Here is a 15,062-nt window from a genome sequence, read left to right on the forward strand (position 1 = left end):
TTTTCCATGTAAAGGCTCCTGTTAGCTACAAAAAAATATAGTTTTAATTCTTCCTTTCTAAGACTAATGCCTCTTACTTGTTTTTTTCTTGCCTGAGTAGAACTTACTAGTACAAAGTTTACAAGAAGTGGTAAGAGCAGACAACTTTGCCTTATTCCTTGGAAAAAGCATCAATACTTCACTATTAAATACAGTATTATCTCTAAGTTTTCATTTTTAATATTTCACTATTAGGTACAATACTAGTTTTAAGTTTTAAACTGAAGAAATTCCTTTTATTCTTGGTTTGATGGGCATTTTTATTGTGAGTGGATGCTGAAGTGTTTTTCTACATGAACTGAACTTAACATGCAGGTTTTCTTCTTTATTCTACTAATACATGAACTGGACTGATTTGATTTCTGAATGTTTTTAAATTAACCTTCATTCCTGAAATAAACTTGTATAAGTCAGATCTGGATCCACAGTGTATAATATAAAAGCCAGCAAACTTGATAAAAACAGAAGAATCACTAACATTTTCCTACTAGACTTCACGCCAGGTTTTACCTTAACTGTTCTAGGTACTTACACATCCATATGGTGACCAGCACTCTGCAGTCCATCCCCCATTTCTTTCTCTATGGCACTCCACTCACTAGGGAGAAAAAGATAAAACCAAACACACCGTGAATTAGATATGGAATATTTTCAAAAGGGATATTTTATAAGGTTTCTTTCCTAGCTACCTTTTAAACAATAAAGCATCTGTATTTGGATTTATTTTCTGTGACTCAAATATGCTGTTCTCCTGGGGCGCCTGGGTGGCTCAGTGGGTTGGAGCCTCTGCCTTTGGCTCAGGTCATGATCCCAGGGTCCTGGGAGCGAGCCCCACATTGGGCTCTCTGCTCCGAGGAGAGTCTGCTCCCCCCCCCCCCACCGTCTGCCTCTGCCCGCTTGTGATCTCTGTCTGTCAAATAAATAAAATCTTAAAAAAATATATGCTGCTTTCCCCTTAAGTTTAACAACTAAATGCAAGTGAAAGCTTTAAATTGTTAGTTTAAAAGTTGCTATCAGCTGCTGCTAAGTTCAAAGTAAGTATCATACAAAATAGCTTGCATCCGCTTACAGACAACATTCTCAAGTAGGGTGCCTATTTAAGTCAATTTGTCAAGTCAAGTGAACAGGTTTGAGAAACTATGGGTGTTAGCCCTGTTCTTGATCTACTTAATCAGAATCTCTGGGGTGGAGCTGAGATATGTGTACTTTCTAAAGCTCCATGGATGATTCTGATGAACACATTTAAGCTAACAAAAAAGATGACTGTACAGAAACATTAGGTACACAGTAAAGCTTCAATAATTGTACTAAAGTTGATGAGAAAGTCTATTAGAACCATAGATCATTTTATCATTTCGGGTTTTTTTTAAAGATTTATTTTATTATTTTTAAGTAATCTCTATACCAAACATGGGGCTCGAACTCACAACCCCAAGACTCAGAGTCACATGATCTACCAACTGAGCCAGCCAGGCGCCCTTTGTTGTCATTTCTACATTAGCCTCTTCAATTGCACTGTATCATAAAAGAAAAACATTTAAACACTATTATTTTGTTACCATGTAGTTTTTTATATATATTTTTATGTTGTTGAAATACCAGAGTATATGCTTACAGTATCAGAAGGAAAAAAACCTCATAATTTTTAATACTTGTCAAAGCAAAACAAACATATAAATCACCTACGCAACACTATGGTTATGATTAAAAAACAAAATAGGTAAGGCTCCCTCTAATACTGTTCTTTCTTTATATGTCTGTAACTACTCTCAAGATAGTAATAGCAAATTAACCTTTTTTTTTTTTAAACTAAAGCTTTATTTATAATGCCTAGAGGACAATTCTGCTTTTATACAACTCTGTCACCTCAAATTCAATATATCCAAAGCCCTGTTCTTCACATGAGAAAGGAACCTAAGGCTTTTGGCAGATGACAAATACAACTAGCCAAAAATGAAATGCAGTGATCATATTTAATGTAACTGTAGGTCATGTTACCAGAATTAATGCTATGCGGCATCTGGGTAGCTCAGGCAGTTAAGCAGCTGACTCTTGATTTCAGCTCAGGTCGTGATCTAGGGTTGTGGGATTGAGCCCTGTGTGAGTTGTAAGATTCTCTATCTTCTTCTGCCCCTCTCCCTGCCCTAGCCTCTCTGTCCCCCTTTCTCTTAAAAGAAAAAAAAAAAATATCAACAGTCCAGATTAACTGTCTATTGGCTATCCCAAAAGTACTTCATCCATTTAATTAATCTTTGAGCACCTTACTATGTACCACCAACTCAAGGCCAACATAACCAATTTAGTTCCTTTGTTTACCAAACAAGACAAAAACTAGTTCAAGGAAGTAGGACTCATGCTTTATCACCTATGTATGCCTATTAAGTAGTTTAGAGCCTGATAAATACATGGTATTTACAGCTTGCAGGTAAAATGAAGCAATAAGTGAATTAATAAATGTGAGGAGGGAAACTATACTGGATTCTACGTAACAGCACAAGACCTCAAGGTACGTATAAGTCTTAGCCCTCCGCTACTCAAACTGTGGTCTAGCAACAGCATGACCTAGAATTTCATTAGAAATGCAGGATCACAGGGATGCCTGGGTGGCTCAGATTGTGCCTTCAGCTCAGGTCCTGACCCCCGGGTCCTGAGATCAAGTCCCGCAACAGATTCCTTGCTCAGCAGGAAGCCTGCTTCTCCCTCTGCCTGCCACTACCCCTGCTTGTGCGTATGCTTGCTCTCTCTGACAAATAAATAAATAAAATCTTAAAAAATAAAAGGTAAATAAATAAATAAATGCCGGATCCCAGAACCCATTCCAGATCTATTGCACCAAAATATTCATTTTCCATACCTCTGTCACCTTAAATTTGATATATATAGTTCAATTATAGTTCTCCAGGTGATCTATATGCCCATTAAAATTTAAGAAGCACTACTAAACAAAAGGTTCTAACCTGGGGTCCAAGGATATATCTAGGATTGGAAATAGGAAATGTTAACCAGGTTACAGTGGAGAGGAGGAAACCATCAACATACAAGGAACTATTAAAGGGTAGTTTCTAACATCAACATTTAGATTTAACGTCAACATTATAAGAGGAATAACTGAATCTTAAAGTACTTAATGGGTAGGGAATTGTCACAGAGGAATCAGATCAAAAAAGGCCTTGGCTCTTTTGTAGAAACTGATGAAAACTATGGACCTTTTCCCTAAGAAGGAAAAAAAAAAATCACAAACAAAATTTGGCATGGAATTCCAGAAACTTCTGACAACCTGAAGTCCATCTATGAACTATAGGGGAGCCTGGTGGGCTCAGTCAGATCATGAAACTCTTGATCTCCGGCTTGTAAGTCCAAGTACCACAGTGGGTGTCAAGATTACTTAATATTTTTAAGGGGTGACTCAGTCAGTTAAGCACCCAACTGTGTTTGTATATTAATATATTTATAGAATTACATTTTACTACAGGGATGCATAAAAAAACTATATTAGCTGTCTCAGAGGAGACCTGGGTAGTTAACAGAGAAGGGAGACTTTTCACTGTAAAAAGCTTTTATTCCTATTGAATTTTGTGCCAAATGAATGTATTACCTATTTAAAAATATAAAATGAATCATTTTTAAATTAATCCAATCAAAAGACTTATAATGCAACATTAGCAAGACATTTTCTATAAAAATATTTGGATAACAACTTCTAAGATGGCAAAACCAAAATAATTAATACACAAAAAAGAATCCAAAAGGCTCAAAAATAACCACAACATGCAAGCACTATACACAAGTAGATATTCTAAATTAATTAACACAAAAGCTACCCCAAGACTGAAAAACTCTCTTGCAAAATCCTTCAAAAATTATAAAGTAACACCAAAAAAGAAAAAAAAAAGTATCACTAGTTCTATAAAACAGTGATTTCCCATGGAATCTTCTTGGGCATTCTGCCAACAAAATAAAGGGCACTGGTCATAGCTTCAGGGTAGTTTCATTTTCATCTGCTCAACATAATGGATTTCTTATTTTTTATTGAAAGAAATAATTTATTTTATTTTATTTTAAAATCTTTCATTAACATATAATGTATTATTTGCCTCAGGGGTACAGGTCTGTGAATTATCAGGCTTACACACTTCACCGCACTCACCATAGCACATACCCTCCTCAGTGTCCATAACCTAACCATCCTCTCCTTACCCCCCACCACCCAGCAACCCTCAGTTTGTTTTGTGAGATTAAGAGTCTCTTACAGTTTGTCTCCCTCCCCAGTCCCATCTTATTTCATTTTTTCCCTCCCCACCCACCACGACCCCCCAACTCAATCTCTCAAATTCCTCATATCAGAGAGATCATATGATAATTGTCTAAGAAATACTTTAAAACAAAAACTTTGAAAACTACTATTATAAGACATCATTTCAAAACAAAATTCTTTGATATTGATATCATAAGGAGCTAGTCAAAAGATAAAGTTGGTAAACCTTTAGCCAGACTCAAGAAAAAAAGAGACCCAAATAAAATCAGAAATTAAGGAGAAGAAATAAAAACCAACATCAACCCCCCCCCCCCAAAAATCAGTAAGAATAAATTATCTAGTGTAAATCAAAATCAAAATGAAGTATCACCTTATATATATCAGTATGGCTAAAATAAAAAAAAAAACCCACAAGAAATAACAAAAACCCCCAACACCACAGATATAAAAAGAATTACAAGAGAATATTATGAAAAATTACATATGCCAACAAACTGAACAATCTAGAGGAAATGGGTAAAATTCCTAGAAATAGAGGCCTCCAGAACTGAATCAGGACGAAATAGAAAATTTGAACAGACTGATTACTTGCAATAAAAATGAAACAGTTTAGGGGCGCCTGGGTGGCTCGGTGGGTTAAGCCGCTGCCTTCGGCTCAGGTCATGATCTCAGGGTCCTGGGATCGAGTCCCGCATCGGGCTCTCTGCTCAGCAGGGAGACTGCTTCCTCCTCTCTATCTCTGCCTGCCTCTCTGCCTACTTGTAATCTCTCTCTGTCAAATAAATAAATAAAATCTTTAAAAAAAAAAAAATGAAACAGTTTAAAAAAAAAAAACAAAACCAAAAAAAACTCCCAACAAACAAAAGTCTAAGATCAGATGGCTAAACAAGTAAATTCTACCAAACATTTAAGAAAGAGCTAATACTGGGGTGCCTGGGTGGCTCAGTGGGTTAAAGCCTCTGCCTTCAGCTCAGGTCATGATCTCAGGGTCCTGGGATCGAGCCCCACATCGGGCTCTCTGCTCGGCAGGGAGCCTGCTTCTTCCCTCTCTCTGCCTGCCTTTCTGCCTACTTGTGATCTCTGTCTGTCAAATAAATAAATAAAATATTTTTTTAAAAAAAGAGCTATTACTTATTCTCAAACTAAATTCATTCTACAAGGCTAGCACTGTCCTGATACCAAGACCAAATGCAAAAACTCTCAAAAAAATACTAGCAAACCAAATTCAACAATAAATACTTAAAAGGATCTTTTCCAACAGTCAAGTGGGGCTTATTCTAGCAATGTAAGGGTAGTTCAATATTCACAAATCAATCAACATAATATATCACATTAAAAGAGAAAGAATAAAAACCATATAATCATCCATAAATGCAGAAAAAGCATCTGATGGAAGTCCAACACTCATTCTTGATAAAAATTCTCAAAAAAGTGGGTTTAGAAAGAACATACCTCAACATTAAAAAGGCTATATATGAAAAACCCACAGTTAACACCATACTCAATGCTGAAAAACTGAAACCTTTTCCTCTAAGATAAGTAAAGGAACAAGGATGTCAATGCTCACCACTGTTAACAGGACTCAAGTCCTAGCCACAGCAAGCAGACAAGAAAAAGAAATACAAGTCATCCAAATTGATAAGGAAGAAGTAAAAATTTCACTCTTTGCAAATGACATGATACTAGATACAGAAAACCCTAAAGACCCAATCATAAAACTACTACAACCAATAAAGAATTCAGTAAAGTTGCAGGACACAAAATTGATATACAAAAAATTACTACATTTCTGTACACTAATAATGCAGCAGAAAGAAAATTAAGAACCACTTATAACTATCACTAAAAATAAAAATACCAAAGAGGTGAAAGACCTGTCATCTCTGAAAACTATAAAAACTGATGAAAGAAATTAAAGAGGACACAAATAAAAAGACATTCCAAATTCATGGACTCAAAGAACCAGTATTGTTAAAACATGTCATACTATCCAAAGCAATCTAGAGATTTAAATGCAATCCCTATCAAAACACCAAACAGCAGTTTTCATGGAACTAGAACAAATAATCCTAAAATCTGTGAGGAATCATAAAAGATCCCGAACAGCCAAAGCAACCTTAATTAAGAAAGAAGAACAAAGCTGGAGGTATCACAATACCAGATTATAAGAAATACTACAAAGCTGTAGTAATCAAAACAATATGTCACTGGCACAAACACAGATACATAAATCAATGGAACAGAATAGAAGCCCAGATATAAACATACACCTATGTGGTCAATCTACAATAAAGGAGGCAACAATATACAATGGAGGGGCACCCGGGTGGCTCAGTGGGTTAAGCCTCTGCCTTCGGCTCAGCTCATGATCCCAGGGTCCAGGGACCAATCCCCACATCAGGCTCTCTGCTCAGTGGGGAGCCTGCTTCCCCCCCTCTCTCTGCCTGCCTCTCTGCCTAACTTGTGATCTCTCTCTGTCAAATAAATAAATAAAAATCTTAAAAAAAAAATAATTACAATGGAGTCTCTTCAATAAATCTCTTCAACAAAAAACTGGGCAGCTACATGCAAAAGAATGAAACTGAACCACTTTTTTGCACCACAAAAATAAACTCAAAATGGATTAAAGTCAGAAAAGTGAGACCTGAAATCATAACTCTTAGAAGAAAACATAAGCAGTAACCTCTTTGACATCAGCCAAAGGAAACGTTTTTCTAGATATGTCTCCTCAGATAAGAAAAACAAAAGCCAGGGGCACCTGGGTGGCTCAGTGGGTTGAGCCGCTGCCTTCGGCTCGGGTCATGATCTCAGAGTCCTGGGATCGAGTCCCACATCGGGCTCTCTGCTCAGCGGAGAGCCTGCTTCCCTCTCTCTCTCTCTGCCTGCCTCTCCATCTACTTGTGATTTCTCTCTGTCAAATAAATAAATAAAAAAAAAAAAAAAAGAAAAGAAAAGAAAAAAGAAAAACAAAAGCCAAAATAAAAAGCGTTTGTACAGTGAGGAAACAATCAACCAAATGAAAATACAACCTACTGAATAAGAAAAGGTATTTGCAAATGATGTATCTGACAAAGGGTTAATATCCAAAATATAAAGAACCTGTACAGATCAACACAAATTTGTACAAAACCCCACAAATAATCCAATTAAAAGTAGGCAGAAGACCTAAATAGACATTTTTTCTAAAGAAGACATATAAGCAGACAAGAGACACATGAAAAGATTCTCAAGATCACTAATCATCAGGGAAATGCAAATCAAAACTATAATGAGGTATCACATCTGTCAAAATCGCCAGAATCAAAATGACAAGAGGTAACAAGTGTTGATGAGGATGTGGAGAAAAAGGAATCCTCCTGCACTGTCAGTGGGAATACAAACTGGTGCAACCACTCTGGAAAACAGTATGGAGGTTCCTCAAAAAATTAAAAACAGTATTACCATATGATCCAGTAATTCTAATACTAGGAATTCACCCAGATTTTCTTTACCCATAGAAAACAAAAACCATAGAAAAAAAAAATTACCCATAGAAAAAAAATTCGGAAAGATATATGCACCCCTATGTATATTGCAACATTATGTATAATAGCCAAGATATGGAATCAACCCAAGTGTCCATATATAGGTGAACAGATAAAGATCTGAGCTAGAAATATATTTATATATTTATGTATATTTATACTTATATATATCTAGCTCATATCTTCTTTATCCATTGTGTGTGTACCATAAAAAAGAATAAAATTTTGCATTTGCAACAACATGAATGGACCTAGAGAGTATAACATTAAGTGCAGTAAGTCAGACAGAGGAAAACAAACACCGTATGATTTCTCTCATATGTGGAATTTAGGAAACACAACAAAAATACAGACAGACAAAAAAAACCCCTCTGGCTCTTAAATACCAAAAACAAACTGGTAGGGGCTCCTGGGTGGCTCAGTGGGTTAAGCCGCTGCCTTCAGCTCGGGTCATGATCTCAGGGTCCTGGGATAGAGTCCCACATCGGGCTCTCTGTGGGGGGCCTGCTTCCCTTCCTCTCTCTTTGCCTGCCTCTCTGCCTGCCTGTGATCTCTGTCTGTCAAATAAATAAATAAAATCTTTAAAAACAAACAAACAAACAAACAAACAAACTGGTAGTTACCAAGGGAGTGGAGGGTATGGGGGAGGGGGTTGGGAAATGGGTGAAATAGGTGAAGGGGATTTAAGAGTACACTTATCTTAATGAGCACTGAGAAATGTATAGAATTTTTCAATCATTACACTGTACACCTGAAACTAATATAACACTGGATGTTAAGTACACTTGAATAAAACATTAACTAATTACGCCGTAACATAAAAAATAAATGAAAACTAAACTTCTACATTTCAGACCCATAAATGTTCAGGAATTATAGTTCTCAGGCAAAAAGCTAATTAGAGCTAATCAATTATTTTAGAAGCTTATATAATGCTCACCTGAAAACTCGCCCATAATTCCCATGTACTTTATATACACCATACAGTCGATCTGCTACTCTCTGGAACAAATTTTTAAAAGAAATTAATATTAGATCAAAGCTATACACAGTTTATTCTTTTTTTTTTTTTTAAAGATTTTATTTATTTATTTGACAGAGAGAAATCACAAGTAGATGGAGAGGCAGGCAGAGAGAGAGGAAAGCAGGCTCCCCGCTGAGCAGAGAGCCCGATGCGGGACTCGATCCCAGGACCCCGAGATCATGACCCGAGCCGAAGGCAGCGGCTTAACCCACTGAGCCACCCAGGCGCCCCCACAGTTTATTCTTTAAAAAAAGAGAAACGTTATCCTCATTTTAAAAAATGCTTAGTACAATAAACTTCGAAAACAAGAAAAAGAAAAAACTTTAATTTCCCAAAGTCTCATTATGCGGGGGCGAGGGAATACTGCTGCCATCATATTTATGTAACTGCTTTTATGTGTATATATATGTGTATATATGTGTGTGTATATATTATGTATATATGTGTGTACATACATGTACACATACACACACATAAAAATAAAGAACATATGGGGCGCCTGGGTGGCTCAGTGGGTTAAGGCCTCTGCCTTCAGCTCAGGTCATGATCTCAGGGTCCTGGGATGGAGCCCCGCATCGGGCTCTCTGCTCAACAGGGCGTCTGCTTCCTCCTCTCTCTCTCTGCCTGCCTCTCTGCCTACTTGTGATCTCTGTCAAATAAATAAATAAATAAATCTTAAAAAAAAGAAAAGAAAAGAAAAAGAACATATATGAACACGTTTTCATTACTGTTTAAAAATTTCCTATATTAAAAGTGATAGGGACACCTGGATAGCTGGTCGGTTAAGCAACTGTCTTCAGCTCAGGTCATGATTGCGGAGTCCCATGAGCAACTCCTTTATCAAGCTCCCCGCTCAGCAGGGAGCCTGATGCTCTCCCCTCTCATGCTCTCTCTCGCTCAAATATATAAATTTTTTTTAAAGGTGATAATATTTTTATCCAGCAGGCTACTATTACTTTTAATAAAAACCACTTTAAATAATTGCATAAAATTCCACGTAGCAGTGTATAAAATACAAAAACACTCCTTGTTGGATATTTAGCTACCCCTAAGTTTTTTAGTGTTATATATAATGTTTTAATAAATATCTCTGAGAGTAAAGTTTTTTCTAAATTTCAATTGTTTCTTTATGATAAAGTCCTCAAACTGGCATTTATCAGAGGGAAAAATAAACATTTTCAATTTTATTAACAGTTTTATATACAATTGCTAAATACATGCAACATACTTCAATGCTACTTTTTCACGATAACTCCTTCTAACCAACACGTTAGACATTTTAATAAAAACAGAATTATAATTTAGATTGAGATGAAATATATACTGCTTAGCTAGTCACACAAATTTTACAAAAGACAAAACACCACAAACTATCCTCCAAAGTGTTATGGACGTGAACTGTAGGCCAAAAGGTAATCCCACATAAAACCAAAAAATTCTTGGTACACAGTTTCTAAATGTAAACCCTAGGATAAATTATGTTCCTAATTTCTTACTCAAACGTGAATAATCTGAGGAATTAGGCATTAACCATACAACAAATCCTAACCCTTTCAATACCAGCTTATAGTGAAGGAACCAGAATTATGAATACTTGGAGCAGGTCTAAGAGGAACATAAAATGTTTTCTATCTCTCCTTGGCTTGGCTTGAAGGAAAGCATAGCCACTAGACTAGGGAGCAACACACCACAGGACTGCAACTTGTTTCTGTAAAGCCTCATTAGAACATTCATGTCAGCACGGTCCATGACTGCTTTCACAGCAGAGCTGAACAGATCTGACAGGGATCATATGGCCCAAAAGGCTGAAAATATTTACTATCTGGCCTTCCATAAAAGTCCATCCATCCCTGCACTAGACTCAGGACAAAACTCACAGTCTTCATTCTGCTTGAAACACTCCAGAGTTGTCCCCAGACCTCTCAACTAATTTCTCTAAGGATGTTATTTCCCAATTATTTTTTGAGTCCTATAGAGAGTGTCAAAGTCTATTTGCTTTTTTTTAAAGTTGTTCCATCATCAAGTAAAGTTTGGGAAACATTGGTATAATAAAATTTAACACTTCTTTTTTTAAAAAGATATTTATTTGAGAGAGAGCAAGCTTGAGGGAGGAAGGGTCAGAGGGAGCAGACCCCCTTCCCCGCCCCCCAACCACAGGACTCGATCCTTGGACTCCAGTATCATGACCTGAGCCAAAGGTGGTTGTTCAACCAACTGAGCCACCCACGCATCCCAAAATTTAACACTTTTCTTTTACGCAGGACTTTTTGGATCTTTACCACCATACATGAATCATGACTATAGAAAACATCATACAGAACTGGCAAAATGCCTTTCTAAACCACTAACTCTCTTAGATCTTTGTGCTTTAAAGATCAAACCTCTTCTGGAAAGCTGAGCATTTTATCACCCACTAAGATATTAAGTATGGAAGAGAGGAAGAGCACTTATTAACCATGTAAGAACAGAAACTACAAGCAACTTAAGTACAAAATGCAGATCCAAAATAAATGTTCAAAGACAAAGTTTGGGGGCGTCTGGGTGGCTCAGTCAATTAAGCCTCTGCCTTTGGCTCAGGTCATGGCTCAGGTCCTGGGACTGAGCCCCTTGCTGGGCTCCCTGCTCAGCAGGAAGTCTGCTTCCCTCCCTTCTACCCTTCCCCTTACTCATGCTCATGCCCTTTCTCTCTCTAATAAATAATTAAAATCTTTTTAAAAAAAAGGTTTGTAAATTCCAAGGATTAAAAGTTTATTTCTTTAAAGTATCTCACTCCTGGAAGCTGGTACTAAAGGATCTTCTACCACAATTAGAACTCTGAAAAATAATTTGGCCCACATAGCATGCCCAAAAGAGGTAAGAGTCTTCCTATACCAAAAAGGTGAGCAACCACATAAGGAACAACCTACCCACGAACTAGACCACACACACACAATAGTTGTTATGAGGCCAGCGTTTGCTATCAGCTATTCATGGAAACAAACGGATCCAGCCAACTTAAACATGAAATGACTTGTACCTAGGTAATCAGGCAGTGAGAAAGAAGATGAAACAAAGAAAAACTATAACCAAAAATTATCATTTCTAGAGAAAAGGAAAAGCAAAAAGGGCAGAAAAATAAAACAGGAATGATGAAAACCTAAAACCAAATTAATTTATGGGTCATTGGTGACAGGGAAAAGAAGCCAGATTGCCAATTCCATTTCTGTTGACAAGTCTTTCTTTTTTGAAAACTGATCATCTGACAACTGACAGGGAAAAAGTGACACCTAGCAAATTCTATGACAGCAGAAGAAATGTGACAGACTCATCCAATCATTCTACCCAGCTCAGGATCATTCGGAGCAATAAGAATGCCTTTTCTGTCCTCACAGAAGTAGCAGCTGATTAAATGTTAAAATGGACAGTTTCAGGACATTCTTTGGATGATCCTAGACACACATAGCTTTTCTTTTCTTTTGAACTATTTCCTAAGGACTCAAAGATGATGAGAGTAAACTCTTGTTACTTACTGCTACAATGGTTCCCAAACGAGCTGCACGTAGTACTTTATACTGTCATCATCACTAAATAGCTCACAAACCCTAGACAGTACCATCTTTAGGACTACAAATGTTAAGTAGTATCTTAATAATTATAATATGCATTTTCACAGTATTTGTGAAGTTAATCCCCTCCTTGCTTTTAAATGTGATTTTTCCCTAAAGAGGCAGCATGTACTACAGAGGAAATACAGGATTTATAGTCAAACGAATGAGTTCAAATTCCAGCTCCTTCTTACTTTAGGGTTTAACTTTGGAGATTTAGTAAACGAAACCAACCCTTGTTATTACACCTTTCTTCTAGAAATGTGGAAATGACCATCATATAACTTTGTAAGGATTAAATAAGATGACATTTGTGAGGGTCCTTGCAATAAGGGGGATGACTCAATGAAAGCCAGTTCTCTTCTTGCTCAGTCTACCTGAATTTATGTCCTCTGTCAATATGCCATTTATAGGTAGTTAAGGGCATGGGCTCTAGAGTCAGACAAAAGTGGAAATTTTGGGGGCATCTGGGTAGTTCAGCTGTTAAGTGGTTTCCTTCAGCTCAGGTCATGACCCCAGAGTTCTGGGATCGAGCCCCACATGGGTTCCTCAGTAGGAAGCCTGCTTCTCCCTCTCCCACTCCCCCTGCTTGTGTTTCCTCTCTCGCTGTGTCTCTCTCTCTCTGTCAAATAAATAAATACAATCTTTAAAAAAAAAAAAGTGGAAATTTTTGCTCCACACATCTATTATAGTGTGGTATCAAATTATTTAATTTCATTTAGTTACTTTCCTTTGCCTCTGTTCCTAATCTACAAAATGGGGACAGTAACAGTACCTATCTTTAAAGGGCTATTGTGGGAACTTGGTAAGATTATTATAATATGCTTGACTGGCTGACACACAGTGGTGAATGTTAGTAATCAATATTGTCGTTCTGTTATTAATTACAAGACACAAATTATTTCATCTGAGTCTCATAATTCTATGAATAAGACACCTTCATATAACAAATATTTATTCAGTACCTACTACATCCCAGGCAGATATTCCCAATTTTTAGCAAAGAAACACACCCTGAAAGGTTACTAGATTTGTCTGAAGGACCCAATAAATGGCAGAGACACTGTCCAAAGCCAGCTCCTCTCTGTCTGCAGCCACCCACTCTTTTTTTTTTTTTTAAGATTTTATTTATTTGACAGACAGAGAGCACAAGTAAGCAGAGATGCAGGCAGGAAGAGAGGAGGAAGCGGGGTCCCTGCTGAGCAGAGAATCCGATGCAGGGCTGGATCTCAGGACCATGGGATCATTACCTGAGCCAAAGGCAGAGGCTTTAACCCACTGAGCCACCCAGGCGCCCCTAAGGCCACCCACTGTTTAGGGTTGTTCTGTTTTGATCTCTTAAATATTTAACTCTTTAACCAATCTAAAACTTATTTTTTACCTTTTCTACTTTCAAAAGAATTCTTGACAGAAAAGATAGTCATATCTATTTTCCCTTCATCTGTTAGGAATTCATCCTCTGTCTCAAAAATCAAATACAATAAAATAAATTAAAAAAAGAATTCATCAGGGCGCCTGGGTGGCTCAGTGGGTTAAAGCCTCTGCCTTCAGCCCAGGTCGTGGTCCTGGGGTCCTGGGATCGAGCCCCGCATCGGGCTCTCTGCTCAGTGCAGAGCCTGCTTCTCTCTCTCTCTCTTTCTGCCTGCCTCTCTGCCTGCTTGTGTTCTTTATCAAATAAATAAATAAAATCTTAAAAAAAAAAAAAAAAAAAAAGAATTCATCATCTGTCTCAAACAGCACTTAAGCCTTCTTCTCCTAACATTCGGAACGTTACAAAAAGGCCCTCCCTGTGGTGCTTTTTGTGTTGTCTCTAGGCTTCTGTCTGTGTTGGGGCTTAAACCTTTCATTTTTACTTTTCTGTTACTGTCCATGATTAAATAGCCTTTTTCCCAACTTCAGAATAATCAGAATTTTAGCTAATCAGAAAGTAAACTATAGGGGCGCCTGGGTGGCTCAGTCACTAAGTGTCTGCCTTTGGCTCGGGTCATGATTCCAGAGTCCTGGGGATAGAGCCCCACATGGGGCTCCCTGCTCAGCAGGAAGTCTTCTTCTCCTTCTCCCTCTCCCACTCCCCCTGCTGTGTTCCCTCTCTCACTGCCTCTGTCATTTAAATAAAATAAAATCTTAAAAAAAAAAAAAAGAAAGAAAGCATCCTATATTGTTCACTAGCATTTAATCATTCCTTCATTCACTCACTCAGAATTTCAATTTGACTCACAGATCAAGTGCTGCCTTTCCTTTCAAGAGCTCAAGATATCTTCAATGTCATAAAGTTTCTGAAGACTTTTTCGTAAAGTTTAGGATGAGGTGCGTTGCTGACTTAGTCTGCAGAGCATTCAACTCTTGATCTCAAAGTTGTAAATTACAGCCCCATGCTGGGTACAAAGACTACTTAAAAATAAAATCTGAGGGAGGCCTAGGTCAGTTGGTTAAGCATCTGCCTTTGGCTCAGGGTCGAGTCCCACATCGGGCTCCATGCTCTGCAAGAAGCCTGCTTCTTCCTCTGCCTACCACTCCCTCTGCTTGTGCTCCCTCTCTCTCTCTGACATATAAACACAAAAAAATCTTAAAAAAAAAAAAAACAAATAATTTTTAAAAAATATTTTATTTATTCACTTGAGGGAGAGAGAGAACAT

The 15,062-nt window shown here is 37.4% G+C and overlaps 1 protein-coding gene across 1 annotated transcript in view; it reads right to left on the minus strand.

Moving 5' to 3' along the window:
* Positions 1-522: 522 nt before the first annotated feature.
* LOC309858358 (sorting nexin-4) overlaps positions 523-15,062 on the minus strand; it is a 51,347-nt gene continuing 36,807 nt past the window's right edge. The window contains exons 8-9 of the mRNA XM_082751045.1: positions 8,759-8,820; positions 523-637 (exon numbers count right to left, since the gene is read on the minus strand). Coding sequence (XP_082607171.1) covers positions 568-637; positions 8,759-8,820 — 132 coding nt within the window. The 3' untranslated portion in view covers positions 523-567. The remainder of the gene's footprint in view (positions 638-8,758; positions 8,821-15,062) is intronic.

The sequence above is a fragment of the Mustela nivalis genome, assembly GCF_964662115.1.
Source record: "Mustela nivalis genome assembly, contig: HAP1_SCAFFOLD_2255, whole genome shotgun sequence".
In the NCBI taxonomy this organism is placed as follows: Eukaryota; Metazoa; Chordata; class Mammalia; order Carnivora; family Mustelidae; genus Mustela; species Mustela nivalis.